This window comes from Electrophorus electricus, chromosome 1 (genome assembly GCF_013358815.1).
Source record: "Electrophorus electricus isolate fEleEle1 chromosome 1, fEleEle1.pri, whole genome shotgun sequence".
NCBI classification, from domain to species: Eukaryota; Metazoa; Chordata; class Actinopteri; order Gymnotiformes; family Gymnotidae; genus Electrophorus; species Electrophorus electricus.
The window spans coordinates 329,439-344,585 of record NC_049535.1 but is presented as its reverse complement, the minus strand read 5'-3'; the positions used below and the strand labels follow the sequence as shown (position 1 = coordinate 344,585).

The 15,147-nt window shown below is 45.6% G+C and overlaps 2 protein-coding genes across 7 annotated transcripts in view; one reads left to right on the top strand and one right to left on the bottom strand.

Annotated features, from left to right (window-relative positions):
• Positions 1-335: 335 nt before the first annotated feature.
• aph1b (APH1B gamma secretase subunit) lies at positions 336-4,187 on the top strand. 2 transcript variants are annotated; one of them, XM_035525801.1, is made up of 7 exons: positions 336-662; positions 1,118-1,297; positions 2,002-2,172; positions 2,342-2,415; positions 2,509-2,631; positions 2,726-2,853; positions 3,078-4,187. In XM_035525801.1, the coding sequence occupies exons 2-7, from the start codon at positions 1,185-1,187 to the stop codon at positions 3,243-3,245; spliced, it is 777 nt and encodes a 258-aa protein (XP_035381694.1). In that variant the 5' UTR covers positions 336-662; positions 1,118-1,184; the 3' UTR covers positions 3,246-4,187. The 2 variants fall into 2 exon arrangements, with proteins under 2 accessions (XP_035381694.1, XP_035381695.1); XM_035525802.1 differs by lacking the exon at positions 1,118-1,297 and having other exon boundaries at positions 336-842.
• Positions 4,188-6,592: 2,405 nt separating this feature from the next.
• Positions 6,593-15,147, bottom strand: part of herc1 (HECT and RLD domain containing E3 ubiquitin protein ligase family member 1) — a 40,531-nt gene continuing 31,976 nt past the window's right edge. For all 5 annotated transcript variants that reach the window (XM_035525798.1, XM_035525777.1, XM_035525781.1 and 2 more), the window contains exons 58-77: positions 15,018-15,119; positions 14,734-14,907; positions 14,156-14,467; positions 14,002-14,067; positions 13,781-13,906; positions 13,545-13,683; positions 13,085-13,266; positions 12,704-12,859; positions 12,380-12,502; positions 12,120-12,222; positions 11,553-11,722; positions 11,335-11,473; positions 10,421-10,590; positions 10,096-10,265; positions 9,803-9,968; positions 9,631-9,707; positions 9,291-9,543; positions 8,902-9,054; positions 8,429-8,734; positions 6,593-8,329 (exon numbers count right to left, since the gene is read on the bottom strand). In XM_035525798.1, coding sequence (XP_035381691.1) covers positions 8,144-8,329; positions 8,429-8,734; positions 8,902-9,054; positions 9,291-9,543; positions 9,631-9,707; positions 9,803-9,968; positions 10,096-10,265; positions 10,421-10,590; positions 11,335-11,473; positions 11,553-11,722; positions 12,120-12,222; positions 12,380-12,502; positions 12,704-12,859; positions 13,085-13,266; positions 13,545-13,683; positions 13,781-13,906; positions 14,002-14,067; positions 14,156-14,467; positions 14,734-14,907; positions 15,018-15,119 — 3,273 coding nt within the window. In that variant the 3' untranslated portion in view covers positions 6,593-8,143. The remainder of the gene's footprint in view (positions 8,330-8,428; positions 8,735-8,901; positions 9,055-9,290; positions 9,544-9,630; positions 9,708-9,802; positions 9,969-10,095; positions 10,266-10,420; positions 10,591-11,334; positions 11,474-11,552; positions 11,723-12,119; positions 12,223-12,379; positions 12,503-12,703; positions 12,860-13,084; positions 13,267-13,544; positions 13,684-13,780; positions 13,907-14,001; positions 14,068-14,155; positions 14,468-14,733; positions 14,908-15,017; positions 15,120-15,147) is intronic.

The following is a 15,147-nucleotide window of genomic DNA, read 5'->3' as shown; positions in this document are numbered from 1 at the left end:
CTGATAGCTTGTCAATAATGTAAACTGTGGTAATTAAGGACTACCGTTTACTTTGCCCACTTCAGCACTATCAGTATATTCAGAGCATCCTACATTAATATGCATATATATACCAAGAACTACGAAGCAGCATGCACAAGCAGGCTCGACTTGATTGCTTCGCTTGATGTGCGATGGATAATGCATCCTTACAGCCACACTAGGAAATACCTTACAAGTTCATTTAATTTCTTTTCATTTATGCAACAATAACAGTGATGATGATGATGATGATGATGATTATTATTATTATTATTATCATTATTATTATTATTATTATCATGATAATAATAATAATAATGCAACAGTACTTTTAGAACATTTTCGTCAAATTTCAACAATACCGCGTTAATAATGATAACTGTACCACTGTAGGTCAGCACAATGGTGTTAATGCTCCTGCTGTTGCGCCTCTACGCTCAGGTCCTTGTCCATCTCGCGCACCTGTAAAGTACCTTTAACGCTTGTTCACGTGACAAGGAACCGGAAGTAAGACAGACGCTCTAAAATTGCAGGGGTAGGATTACATCTGTTCAGCCTGTTTCGAGGAAATTCTTCTGTTGCGACTCGGTCTCTGCTCATCCATGTAGTCTATTAATCCACAAACCCATGGACTGTGATAGATAGCCGCTGTCCTTCCCGAGCCGTTATCTGAGGAGACAGACGCAGCCGTGCTAGCCCGCGTCCACCATGACCGTGTGTGTGTTCCTCGGCTGTACGTTTGTAGCGTTTGGTCCCGCTGCGGCTCTGTTCGTGCTCACCGTCGCCCGGGATCCACTCCGAGTTATCTTCCTCATCGCGGGGTAAGAGCACAGCTGCTAGGGCCTCATCTTCCTCATCGCGGGGTAAGAGCACAGCTGCTAGGGCCTCATCTTCCTCATCGCGGGGTAAGAGCACAGCTGCTAGGGCCTCATCTTCCTCATCGCGGGGTAAGAGCACAGCTGCTAGGGCCGTGTTTACTAGCTAGGTAAGTTAGCCTACTAGCTGCCAGTAACGTCGTGGTTGTTTTGTACGTACCATAAGTAGCTATCCTGTCCACCTCCAGGGTGTTGAAACTCTAAGTTACAAAATTCGTTAGATAGCCGCTGTCCTTCCCGAGCCGTTATCTGAGGAGACAGACGCAGCCGTGCTAGCCCGCGTCCACCATGACCGTGTGTGTGTTCCTCGGCTGTACGTTTGTAGCGTTTGGTCCCGCTGCGGCTCTGTTCGTGCTCACCGTCGCCCGGGATCCACTCCGAGTCATCTTCCTCATCGCGGGGTAAGAGCACAGCTGCTAGGGCCTCATCTTCCTCATCGCGGGGTAAGAGCACAGCTGCTAGGGCCGTGTTTACTAGCTAGGTAAGTTAGCCTACTAGCTGCCAGTAACGTCGTGGTTGTTTTGTACGTACCATAAGTAGCTATCCTGTCCACCTCCAGGGTGTTGAAACTCTAAGTTACAAAATTCGTTAGTTTGCTTTCTTTGTTGTACTTTAATCCTTAAGCATCCCTTAGTCAGAAGGCTTAACGTTTGACCTTCGTTTGTGGGTTAGTTTAGCCAGCTAGCCGCACTGAGCTCCGGCTCAGGAGTTCATCACATGACATTCAAAAGTTATTCGGAGTTAGCTGCCAAAACCCTAGCACTTATTTTTAGATTTTGTCATAAATAACCCCCCAAGACGTTTCACGTCTTAAAACATCTCGCATATTACAAGCTGTTTGTAAGTTAACACTACGGAATAAGTCAAATGAACGCGACCTCTTTCCTGTGGCTCCTGGACAGTTTTCCGTTTAACCTTTTTTCCTCACAGCACTTCCTCACAGATGTCCTGTCAGCTCCCTTCTTCTGGCTGTGTGACCACAGTATATACTAAAGAAGAGTAGATCTTATTCAGTCTAAGTCCTCATAAAACTCAATTATCCAGGATTTTCTGTGATGTCTACACACTGTGCTGGATTTGTCGTTTGACGATGTTGTGTGTGCAGGGCGTTTTTCTGGCTGGTATCTCTGCTTGTGTCGGCGCTGGTGTGGTTCATTACGGTACAGATGAGCAACAGGGATAGCGCCGCGCAGCAGAAAGGTCTCCTCATATTCGGGGTGGTGCTGTCCGTGCTGCTTCAGGAGGCTTTCCGGTTTGCCTACTACAGACTATTGAAGTAAGCGAAAACGGATACACAGCAACTGCAGTTCATGCGACTGTATGTGCGTTAAGTGATGTATATGCATAATTGGCCCGTTATTATTATAGTATGCATCTTCAAGCAATTCATGCTCTGTGTGAAGGAGTGTTTGTTTTTTACTACAGTGACTTGCTCTGTTTCACAGGAAGGCTAATGATGGCCTGTTGGCTCTCAGCCAAGAAGATACCATGCCCATCACTATATGCCAGCTAGCTTATGGTATTATATGACAAGTATATTCCTATTAACGCACGCTTTGATTATTAAATCATGCAGTTTTATGATGACTATCATAATCTGTGTTTTATTCAGTCTCTGGCTTGGGCTTTGGGTTCATGAGTGGGGCGTTTTCAGTAGTCAACATCCTCTCCGACTCCGTAGGCCCTGGCACTGTCGGTATCCATGGTGACTCTCAACACTACTTTATCTCCTCAGGTAAAGGCAGAGTGCATTTATACATGGATAGGTGTTTAGTCGTCCAGTCGTCGGGGTTTAAACAGTTTGTTGATTTATGTGTTTATTTCTCTAGCTTTCATGACACTGGCCATAATCCTCTTGCACATGTTCTGGGGGGTGGTGTTCTTTGACGCATGTGAGCGTCGGAGGTGGTGGGTGCTTAGTGCAGTGGTCCTTAGTCACCTGCTCGTATCATGCCTGGTAAGCTTAACACACACATGCACACCACTCTCACTCACTCTCTCACATTCGCGCACACACACATACTCCTTTATAACTATACCTGATACCTGCTGATGCTGCCCTGTGACTGCTGTAACTGCATAGTCACAGCTACCATTGTTAAATAATAAACAATACAAAATTAGGCTCTTTCATCTTATGTTAAATGATATGATGAGTTTTTTATTGTTTGTGTGTTTCAGACGTTTGTGAATCCACAGTATGAGGGCAGTCTCATCCCCACCTACATCATTGTGTGTGTGATGGCCGGCTGGGCATTCTCACGTGCGGGCGGCTCTCTTAGGAACCTCAGGCTTTGTCTCACCTGCAAAGACAAAGACTTCCTGCTGGCCAATCACAGACCTAGATAACACTTCAACCACACAGCTGGACTATCTTTCCAAAGACAGAAGGGGACGCTCATGTGGCGAGATTCTTGGCCATTAAACCGGACGCTGTTAGCTAGAAGCCCTGAGATCTGGGTCGTCTGGATGAGCAGTGAGGTTTTTCTTTTGTCCTTTCTGAATCTTTTTGTTTTGGTCTTTTGTTTCTTTTTATGTCTCTACACTTCATTTTGTGCGCGTGCACGTGTGCGCATGTGCGTGTGCAGATCTTGTGACCATGTGTAGAGCAGCTAGTATGAATGTTCCAGTCTGTCCTCCAGGCCTGCTGATCAGTAGATGTGTTTTTTTTTAATTCATTCATGCTCTCGTGTCTTTCTGCCTTCAGTTAAGATGGATCAGAAACAACTGCCATTTATGTCCTCTTTGAGAATCATCCTGAGTCACTCTTGGTGTTCGTTTCGTCATCCTGAGACAGACTCTTGTTCTTCACTTTCCTTCCATCACATACCACATTTCTGAAACCATTATTCCCTTTTCAAATCTAAGGATTTGATTATGTCTTTCCCATATTGATTTAAATGTTTGTTCTTTTACACTGTTGTTTTTTACTTTAACCTTTCCAGAAGACACTGATCAGATCAGGTAAGATGTTGCAGTCCATTATAATGTATTTTGGTAATTTAATACAACAGAACAGGTGAAACTTGTTTGCAAATGACCACAAGTGTGAGAGAGTTTAGCTTGATTGTTTATTGAAGCCTCTTGCTTTCACTGTCAGAACCTCTGAATGAAGTTGGCATTCTAGGCAGGTCTGCCGTATCTCTCATGTCACACTTACTTTAAGATATTACTCCAAGTTGTCCTTGGTTGTTGGGTGTATAATTCCTTATTAACCTAGTTTTAGAAGAAAATATATCTATATGTACATGCTCATGCCATCACTTCAGTAAAGTCAGTGGTTGATTTTAATGTTTTTCCTCTTCATTAGTCATGGATGGAGCAATTTTAATTTAATGTGAGCTGCTGGAACAAATAATGTCACATATTCTAAGGACCTGGATAACTACAGAAAAACTTATTGCAGAGTTCAGTAATCAGTTTTAACACTTTCAGTTCAGTAACTAGTTTTAAACCTTTCCATTGACTATCTATTGCTATACTGCTGCAGTTTAGCACACTAAACCAGCTGGAACGTGTGTGAATTTATTACCCAGCTTTTGCTTAACTGCAAAAAGCACAAGCGAGACAAACATTTCAAAAGAAACGCAAATTTAAATAAATATTTTTCTTTTTTCAAAAAAATCTAATGCTTGACCATAACTGAAATGGAAGAAGTCTGCAATCATCAGGACGACTCTTGGAGCTGGCAGGACAGTAACTGAGCAAGAAGGGCTTCAGGGAGGGGTGAACTCCACCCTGAAGGTCCCACTGACGAGCTCAGCAGAAAGGGACGACCCCACCACACCCATGACCATCCCGGCAGCACCCCAATCAATCAACTCTTTACGGAAGAGTCTCACGGAGGGCACAATGGGAGTCTGCTGAACAGCATTTAAGGTCTCTGAGGCCCTGAGGAATAACATTTAGCAGACACTCACTGGAGTGGTGTTGGGACAAGGCTCCGCCAGTCCTGGAGTGGCCCAGCTGAAGCCCAGACTTAAATCGCACAGAACATCTGCAGAGACACCTGAAGAAGGTAGTTCACGGTGCTTCTTATCTAGTTTGATGGAGCTTGAGAGAATTTGCCAGGAAGAATGGAATAAATTGCCCAAATCCAGGTGTGCAAAGCTTGTGGAGACTTAACTAAGAAGACTCAAAGGTGTAATTTCTACCAAAGGACCTTCTGCTAAGTATGAATATTATGTAAATGAGAGCCTTCCATTAAAAAAAAAAAATTTAAAACATTTCTAAATACAATTTCAATTTAGAATTACGAATTAAAATTAAATTAAAAGAAAGTGAGCAAAAATTGACGAGGCCTGAATACTTGACAAATTCCCCGTTTTTTTAAAAAAAAACATAAGTAACCGGAGTTGCTTTTAACTGTTAATTGGGTAATTTAATGCTACAAACATCCAATTTTTGTAGCTCAAACAAGTCATATCTAAGCCTCAACGAATTATTCTTATTACCAAGATTGTCCCCAACCACCCCCCGTAAATCCCGAGTGAATTATTACAGAAGGGCGCGAACATGGATTCTACGGTGATTGAGGGCGTCCTTCCGTACTCTGAACAAGAAGTTTCGTTTTTTAAAAGGTTCCCTTTGGAGATGCAGGTAAACTAAAGTTGTGATTACATAGTGCAGTGATGATGAATCTTTCCACCGAAGAGCAACAAGTCTGAAGTACCATATCCGGGCAAAGAGCATCTTTGCTGATGTTAGCACAGGTGCTAACCCAGCTCTGAGGCGGTTTCTGGTCGTTCCCACACCTGAGCTACCCAACGGACCGCTGTGCACCGCATATTGCACAAAGGTACTTGGTTCCAAAAAAATGTTCATTTCTACTTCCTGTTATTTCAACATGTTTATACATGCTTTGATAAAGTGAAAAACATTCCAAATTTATAATGGAAATCGCGTCACACATTTCACCAGAAATCTGACAATACACAATACTTTATAATTTATTTATTTACCAATCTCATCTCCTTTTAGTCCATTTTGAGCTCAAAGTGGCGATTGGTAAATCACAGGTGTGTCTGTCCTCCACCACTTACCCCAGCTACTCCTGGGAGATCCCAAAGACAGCCAGGAGTTGTTGTTCCTCCAGGGGGTTCTGGGTCTACCCTGAGGCCTCTTCTCAGTTTGGACCTACTCACTCTGTCACGGTGCGCAAGGAAACTCATTTTGTCATGGTAAATTGTAGTAGTCCATGGGAGTGGGGATGTAGATCGACTTTTCCTTGCTTTATCGCCCAGCTCCCTCTTGACCCAACTGCTGCTGCTCCAGCTAACTTAAGGTCGAGCTCATGATTCCTCTTCCTATCACTACTGATCAAAGCCCCAAGATAACGTCCTCCACCTGGGGGAGGTTCTCACCCCCTACCTGGGGGAGCAGGACTTGCTTCCTTTTCCAGGAGATAACCAACACTTGGAGGTGCCAGCCGCTTCACACTAAGCTGCAAACCACTCAAATGCTGAAATCCCTGATGTCAATGAAGAAACCTGTATGTGTATGAGGTGCCTTCTGCAGAAGGCAGTGCTCTGAATACAAGGATTAATTAGCCTGCATTAGTGGGCCCAAACTCCCAGGACACCTCCCACAGAACACGTCTGGGGACACAGCCTTCTCCAGACCCACAGAACACGTCTGTGGACACAGCCTTCTCCAGACCCACAAAAACATGTCTACTTCCATGACAGAGATTCAGGAGGAACAAAGCAGATTCTGTCCTGGCTGTGGAATGATGGACAAGCTCTTCTAAGATTCAGCAGTTGGATGATGTCTCTTTTCAAGCACCTTGGCATGGAAGTGTGTTCCCTCTATAGTGTGCACACATTCTCTGGTCCCTTTTCTTAAAAATGGGGACCATCACCCAGTTTGCTAGAGGCCCTGTTACTGATTTCCATGAGATATTGTAGAAGTGTGTAACTATCACCTTGTTCCTTGCCACTGAGTCACTACCTCTGTGACTTCAGCCAGGGACACAGAATCTGTCCCCTCGGTAGCTTCTGGTCCTACCTCCTGGAAAGGGGGCATGTTTCTGAGGTTTGAGTTCCTCAAAGTGCTCATTCTAACACCAGCCTAAATTCTCAGTTGAGTTTAGAGTTTCACCTTTGCCCTTATGTTCCAAAATCTGTTTTTTTTTTCTACAGTCTGTCTTTAAAAACTATTTGTACTTTTCTTAAACTAGCAGAAATATTAAATTTTATACTGAAAATTACAAAAGATTTAGTATACAATAAGGCTGTAAAATTACCTTAAATTCTTTCACAAACGTATGATTCTAAAAATTATTTATTTCTACTTGACCACTGAAGTGAAAACAAGAAACAAAATCTTTAATGGGCCAATATGTGGTAATGTCAGTGAGAGACATGAAACTGGTGTTATTTTATATTTGACATATGTACGATTGCAGAAAACAGTACTAGCTGGTGCATTTCTCACTGTTTAAGGTTATGCATGCAAGTGAATATTGTCTGAACTTTATAATACTATAGTATTAACATTCTTGCATTAAAATGTGTTAAGACCTACTGTATGGTAGCAGGAACTCTGAATGTGGACTATATGACTGTCTGTATTAACCCTGGGGGTGTGATGGTATGCCCAGAATGCACAGCCTAGCGTTCGTTCCCAACTGCTACGTCATGCTGGTTCTTAGAAATGACATCCTAGTCAAATCAGTCACACAGTCAAATCCTTACTTCAGAAATTATAAGAGGAGACAATCTTGATACTGAAGGATTTATTTGTCTGTTATGAAACTGGGTGTAGGCAATTCAAAAATTAAAACAAAAATAAATATGGATACTTAAGTAAAACACTTTTCTAATGAAGCATATACACAATGTACAATATTGTTTCCTTTTTTCAGTAGATCATTTTATACATTTTTTTTCCCTCCCCAAATTAAACATGTTCATGCAGAAAACCCTGAAAAGGGGGGTGGGGCCAAGAAAGAAACAGAAGAGGTTAAAGAAAGAATACAAGAGTGAGAAAGACAGAAGTAGAGAAAATGTAATACATTCTAGTTTATTCTCTGGCCCACCTAAGCCTCTGGATTGCTTTAACTTCTAAGAAAAGAGGTGAAAACAAAAACCACCAAGTTGTTTACATGTCTGAACATCAAATGTTTAAAAACTGTCAAGCCTCCACCAAGTCGTCAACAGGGCCCATATGATGTTGCCCATGTGTGTCCGTCTTCAACAGGGCCCATACGGTGTTCACCGTGTGTGTATCTTCATGCATGGAGGACATTAGTAGTCGGTGTCTGAGCCCTCTGCGTTGTCCACATTGCGAGACAACATGTAGTTGTCCATGTCGATAGAACGGCAGTTGTTGATAGCGTAGCGCAGTCGCTCTGCCATCAGCGATTGGCTGGAGTATGGAGGGAGGCGGAGCTGGAAGAAACAGGTCTGAGAGGTGGGAAGACTGTCGTATGGCTGCAGAGCAAAGAGTGAGGCATGAGTAATATCTGTTACACATGCATACACATGCACATGTACAAAAAATATATACATGCACACACAACTGGGTCTTACCCGGTCCACCTTCATAATCTGGAAGCGCTGTGAGATGTCAGCAGTGTTGGCAGGGAGTCGTGAGCGACCGGACACAAAGCGCATAAAAAGCATGCGCTCCTCATTGGAGAACTCCTCCAGCGTCTGCCAGAACCACTGCACCAGCTGCTGCTGCTCCTCCACCTCTCGGTACCTCACCACCTTCTTCAGCACGTCCACGCTAATCTCAGGCAGCCCGCACACCATCTGTTCCAGGTGCCGCGCCGTCAGCAGAGAGAGCAGAGGGACGGGCACGATCCACGACATGCCCTCCCGCACTGCTGCCACCTGCCACGCACACACACACACAGACAGACAGAGATGGCACATGCATGTATGCAAACAGTTTTCAGACAGATTATAAGTGTTTGCACGTACCGTGATACAACTCACACATTATCAACCTCACACCCAAGCTCACATACACATTTTCACACGTGTGTGCTTACACCAACCTGCCGATCTATTTCGTGCAAACGGTACTCAATGGCTCTTTCCACGTACTCCTTCCTGTTGGAGAAGGTCAGTGGGATACTGTTCCCTCCTGGAATAATTGGGACCATTTTCCCATCAGCACTCTGGCCCACAAAGGAGTCCAAAGGAATCATCTACAAAAGAACCCATGCAGTCACTGCACCATCAAATCAAGGGACTAAAACTACCATCCACATGGTTCACACATGCAACTCCTACATTAAAGTAGGGCTGGGCTGTCAACGTTGAGGCAGACTGAGCGATTGTTGGGATGAATTCATGCATTTGTTGTGTATGTGGACCAGTTGTGCGGTGTGTGGACCAGTCCAGTGGGTGGGGGGGATGGGTGGTGGGTGTTCGGTATAGCTACCTCATGGAAGTTCTGTTCGGTGATGCCACTGTCCTCCAGGTGCAGTATGCTGTTGAGTGTCTGGACATAGAGCAGGTCCACCTCCTCCAGGTCCTCCAGAGTAAGTGGGACACAACACAGCTGCTTCCACACCACCGGCGCCAGGTGCAGGTCCAGGGGCTTCTTGGTGCGGATGGCGACTCCCATCAGGATGCCAAGGAACTTAAACTGAAGCAAGTGCTCCTCCAAGCATGCAGAGGGGTTCAGCAGGAACCTGGAGGCACACACAAATAATGTGGACTAGCTGTAAAGGTTAAAAAAAACAAATATTGTGTGGAGCTGGTGGGGGGTGTTGGCGTACCGGTCCCTGTTGTACCCCACCTCTGCTGTGGCATTGGGGGATGGAATGAGCAGGTCCACCACTCCAGTTTCAAGCTCCTGCACGCACACATAAAACTCAAGCTTACATATTCTCCATCAGACCTTTGTTTTTGCAATAGCACATCCTCTTTGAGAATGGCATTATTGTGTACCTGACACATTTCAGTGATGGTGTCATCAAACACGCCCCCTGCATCGTCAGCCCCCTCCCCCACAAGCTTGACCTTCCAGGCACGTGAGGGCAGCCTCAGGTCCGACGCGTTCAGCTTCACCACCTGCCGAGCAATCTGCACGAAAATGGGCTTACACTTCCTCCCTCTGGGGGGGGAAGGAGAAGGATAAAGACAAGAACACCACCACTGAAGTTTCCAAAGGATAGCCTCTTCACAACCTTGAAAGGACTATTTATTCCTGTGAGCGGTTGTGATCAGGTTAAGTTACTGACCGAGTGGAGATTCTCTTCACGGTGATCTGAGGGCCGTAGTTCTTTCCCTGCACCATGGTTTTGCCAATGGAGCGCACCATTGGGAGTGTATAAACACGCGGGGCCAGTAGGGGGCGCAACTGCCCCTGAACTATACCCCACGTCCCCAGATTATAGTGAGATGTGCAGTTCTGAAACACAGATTGGAGCATAATCATAAACGGATAACACAGTCAGAATTTTACACCCACTGCATGTGAACAGGGAACCCGAAGCAAACCAAGGCCTCTTCCTGACTGCTGGAATGACTGTACAGACGAGAGAGAGAGTGTGTGTGTGTACGTACCTGGTGGCTGGGGCTGAGGTTGAGCAGTCTCCATGAGGAGTACATTAGGTCTGAGAAGTGGTAAAGTAGCCTGAGTCGTGCCCTGAGCACCTCCATGCTGGTGTCCCGCAGCGCACTGTACTGAGGAGGGACAGACACTGGCAAACCCAACTGCAACGGCACAGACGACCCTGGACACACGCGCACACAACAAAAGTAATCTTCCCCTCTCTATTCTCAGTAACTAGACTGATTTTTAAAATTCCTTCTCTAGGCAAACATCATGAAAATGTGGTTTCTATTCAGTTAGGATCCTCTCAGTTGTAATTGCTAAAAGGAATGGTCTCCGTGAATCCATGAGGTAACTTCTCCATACTGGCTCTTAGCACCACTGCTGATGAGACAAGTTCATTGGCTACTGCCTCACTGGGTGTGAAACTCAGTTGGTCTCTCCAGCTCTGTTCTAAATTGGATCCAGTCCTACCTCAGTAGCTGTGAATATTATGTTGCATTTGCAACTTCTCCAAACATTTTAGTTTGTACTCTACTGTGGAGGACCTCATGGTTCGATGGGACCAGCACTAGTCTGTATATGCTTCCGTTAGCCCAGATAACTAACATACACCAGCATGCACATGATACACAGCTGTGTGTAGTGCATTCAGAAATTATTCAGACCCCTTTACTTGTTACACACTTTCAGTTGTTGATTTTGAATGTATATAATTGGCATTTTTACCAAAGGCCTACCAAAGAACTCATGTCTAAGACTCCATCTCTGGCTCACAGAGAGTGTAAAAATACTGCAGTGAGAACAAGGAAACACTTCTGTCCTAGTAATACTTCTATGCCTGTGTGTCTATGTGATTGTGTGATTGTGTGAGTGTGTGTGTGTGTGTGTGTGTGTGTGTGAGCGTGTATATATGCGTGTGTACCTGGTGCTCTGGGCGGGACAGGCGGTGCAGTCCATGCTGCACTGTGACAGCGTCCTGCAGAGATCTGCTCGATACCCTTCCCTTGAAGAGCATTAATGAGCGTTGGCTCTCTGACGTGGTTGGTGTGACCCAGGCCCAGCTACAAAACACCCACACCCACCAATCAAAGACCACATTAACCACGTCAAACACATTCAGCTGCAGTCCTCAGTCCTCACCTGGCCCTCTGAATTGCTGCCCCAAGCATAGACGTCTCCGGCGGACGAGAGCGAGAGTGTGTGCTCAGACCCTACTGCTACATCCACAATGATCACGCCCCCCAGGGCGGGCACCTGCTGTGGCCGGTTGTGATTGCGTGCCCGCCCTTCAGGCAGACCAATCAGGCGATCTATAATACAGTTAAAGAAAACACTTAATTTTTCAACAGTTTGCTTACTGGTCAGCCACAGAAGTGTGGGTGTTTACTGGAATAAGACTTTTGATGCACTTATTGTTTAAGATAGACCTTATGTATTTTGTACTTCTAGGTATCAGCATTGATCCCCGCATTCTACAGTATTCTAGTTCATTGGTATGTTGGATTTTAACCTACTGTACTGTACTAGGATATATTCTATGAGGAAATCACAAAACACTTTTGTAAGTCGCTCTGGATAAGAGCATTTGCTAATTGCCGTAAATGTACATATAAATGACTGTCTCCAGAGAAAACTATACACATGAACATATACACACAAATATGCACAGATGAGTGTGTACACAGGTATGGACACATGAGTATGTACCTTGCCCAAAAGTGTAAACATGTCCATCTTTGGTTAAAGCCACAGAAAACTGTGTGCCACAAGCCACCTTCTTAATCCCAATTCCACACAGGACATCAACCCTCTAGAAAATACACACACACACACACGAACACACACGCGTGCTCCTCTTCAGTGACACTCAAATATTTTAAAGGGTTGTATAGGTGTGTGAGTACATATTTGTGCATGTGTTGTATTTAGACAGGTAGGTATATTTAGGTGTACTTGGACCACAGTACCTGTGGTGAGGATTTAGCTGTGGAGTTTCCTAACCCTAGCTTCCCATAGTCTCCATCTCCAAATGCCCACACTGTCATTCCATCAGCAGACACTGCCAAGGTATGATTTAGTCCACATGCCACCTACAAGTGAACACACACACACACACACACACACAATCGTTACTCAGCCATGAGTATGAGGCTGTGAGAAGGAGGTGTCTGCGCACGCGTGTGTGCATGTGTAGAGACTCCAGATGACCTGACCCTTGAGTGCAGTGACTCAGGGAGTTTCTTGTTGGAGGTTGTGTGCGTGTGTGTGTGTGTGGGGAGAGACCAGATGACCTGTGCGACCTGGTGACCCTCAAGTGCCGTGACTCTCTCAGGAAGTTTCTTGTTGGAGGTGTTGCCCAGACCCAGTCTGCCGTAGTCTCCATTCCCAAAGGAGAAGAGTTTCCCATCAGCTGTGACTACAGCAGAGTGTTTAAACCCGCACGACATCTACACACATGCGTGGAAACACACACAAACATCTTAAAAACGTAATGACATTTCTGAGCATGGTTCATTACACACTGATTTTATGACTTTATGAAAATACTTCACATGACTAGTTCTGTTACCAGTTTGGGTGTAGTGGAGGTATGGATAGTGTGTGTGTGCACGCATACTTGTAGACACCTCGCAGAGCCTCTGGGTTGTGTGTGTGTGTGCGCGCGCGCTGACCTGCACCACCTCCTCTCCCTGCAGGGCCTCTATCTGTCGTGGCCGTCGCTGTCGGTCACTGTTCCCATGACCCAGTTTGCCGTAGTCTCCATCTCCCCAGCTGAACACTTCCCCACTCTCCGTCAGAGCCATGGAGTGACCGTCAGAGCCACATGATGTCACCAGCTGGGTCACCACGAAGCCTGTGCATGCACACATGCCATAGACATGCAATGTGCATACGTGCACACACACACACACACACCCACATACAGAACACAATTAACATGTAAAACTGTAAAATAGAAAACTAAAATTCTTAGTTTTATTTCCCTTATGGATGTGTGTGTAGTAAATAAGGTATTAACAACTAAATGCATGTGCGCATTTGCGTTTGTGCATACGTGTGTGTGTGCATCTATGTGTACGTTTAGGGCTGTGTGTGTGTCTGTGCGCGTGCGTGTATGTGCGGGTGTGTTACCTTGCAGTGCTGAAATAACTGTGAGGACATGCAGGTCATCAGAGTTTCCCTGTCCCAGTCGGCCATAACTGCCCTCTCCACATGCAGACACTGTCCCGTTTGCCTGGATCACAAAGGTGCAATTCTGTCCACACACAACCTGCGCAAACACACACATACACGAAGATTATAACATGCGTGCCTACACCCCACCTATCTGTCACTCTGAAGACATGCATGTGCATGTGCGTGTGTACCTGTTGAGCCTGAGAGAAGGAGAACACAGGTGTTGGTACTAAAATGTTTCGACCCGCTTCAGCAAGCTGTCCATGTCGCCCAGCCCCCCACACATACACTTCACACTTTCCCCCCAGATGCCAGTCCTGTCACACACACACATTTCTCTATTATTACTACATTTTTATTTGTGTTGCAGTCCAAACCTGTTTTCTTATTCCATTCCAACCCCTAACCTTACCTCTGGTCTGGATGTGGCCCAGGACATTAGCTGCTCATCCATCTCTGGAGCCCATTTACTGTTGTCCTGCCACCACAGTAAAACACAGACTGAATCAAACCCTCACAGGTCTCATACGTGTGGCTTCTCCTCTCGTTAACTCTCCGTATCTCACCATTAAGACAGCCATCTTATCCTTGGTCACGGGCTCTAGGTCAGGCACACTGAAGGATTCTGGGAAGGTGTGTCCACGGGCAAGAGCCTCTGCCGTCTTCACTGTGGTGGAGAAGCAGTGAAGCCATGCCCACTCACTGCTGCCCCAGGCATGTGAGGAAGAGGAAGAGCCAGGCTGGGCGGGGCAGTGAGCCAGGTGGGGGGGGAGGGCTGGCTGGCACAGCAGTAAGTCCAGCTGCAGCCCCACAGCCAGAGACGCCAGACACTGCATGTATGGGCTGTGGATCAGCTGTTCGCCACACACTACATGAGGCTGAAATACACACACATGCATGTGTGGTGATTACCAGTGTATTTAAAAACTAAAAAGAGAGCTATGACACTTCAATAATAAAAACATAATTGTCATAATTCTTAATTACACTTTAGGGCAGTGCTTTTATCAGATGGACCCCCACCAAGGTTAGGGTTAACCCACCAGGGTTAGGATTAAGGGTAGCCCACCAGGGTTAGGGTTAGCGTTAACCCATCACGGTGAGGATTAGGGTTAACCCACCTGGGAAAGGTGCTGGCAGTTACCTTCTCGTAGACATACTGGTCCTGGAGCATGATGGGAAGTCTCTCTAAGAACGCCCTCATGCAGGGTGCCATGTTCAATCCCACAACTCCTTGCTTCTTTAGAGCAGAACGGCAGGTTGCTAATACGTGATTGGTTGCCATGAATTCCGTGGAACAATTGACTACCAGAACATCCTAAAACAAAAATCCATCCATACAGTGTTCCTGTAAAATCAACAAGACTACACACAATGTTGCCGTTATTCTTATAAAAGAAAATTGCTTGTGTTTATCACATGTGTGACCTTAGAGCGATTGGAGCAAACAGCCACCCCAACATCAGGAATCCACACGGTGTGCTGAACTGCTCCAGAGCCAGCAACCACAGTCTGTAGCACCGAGCCATCCTACACACACACACACACTTACATATAC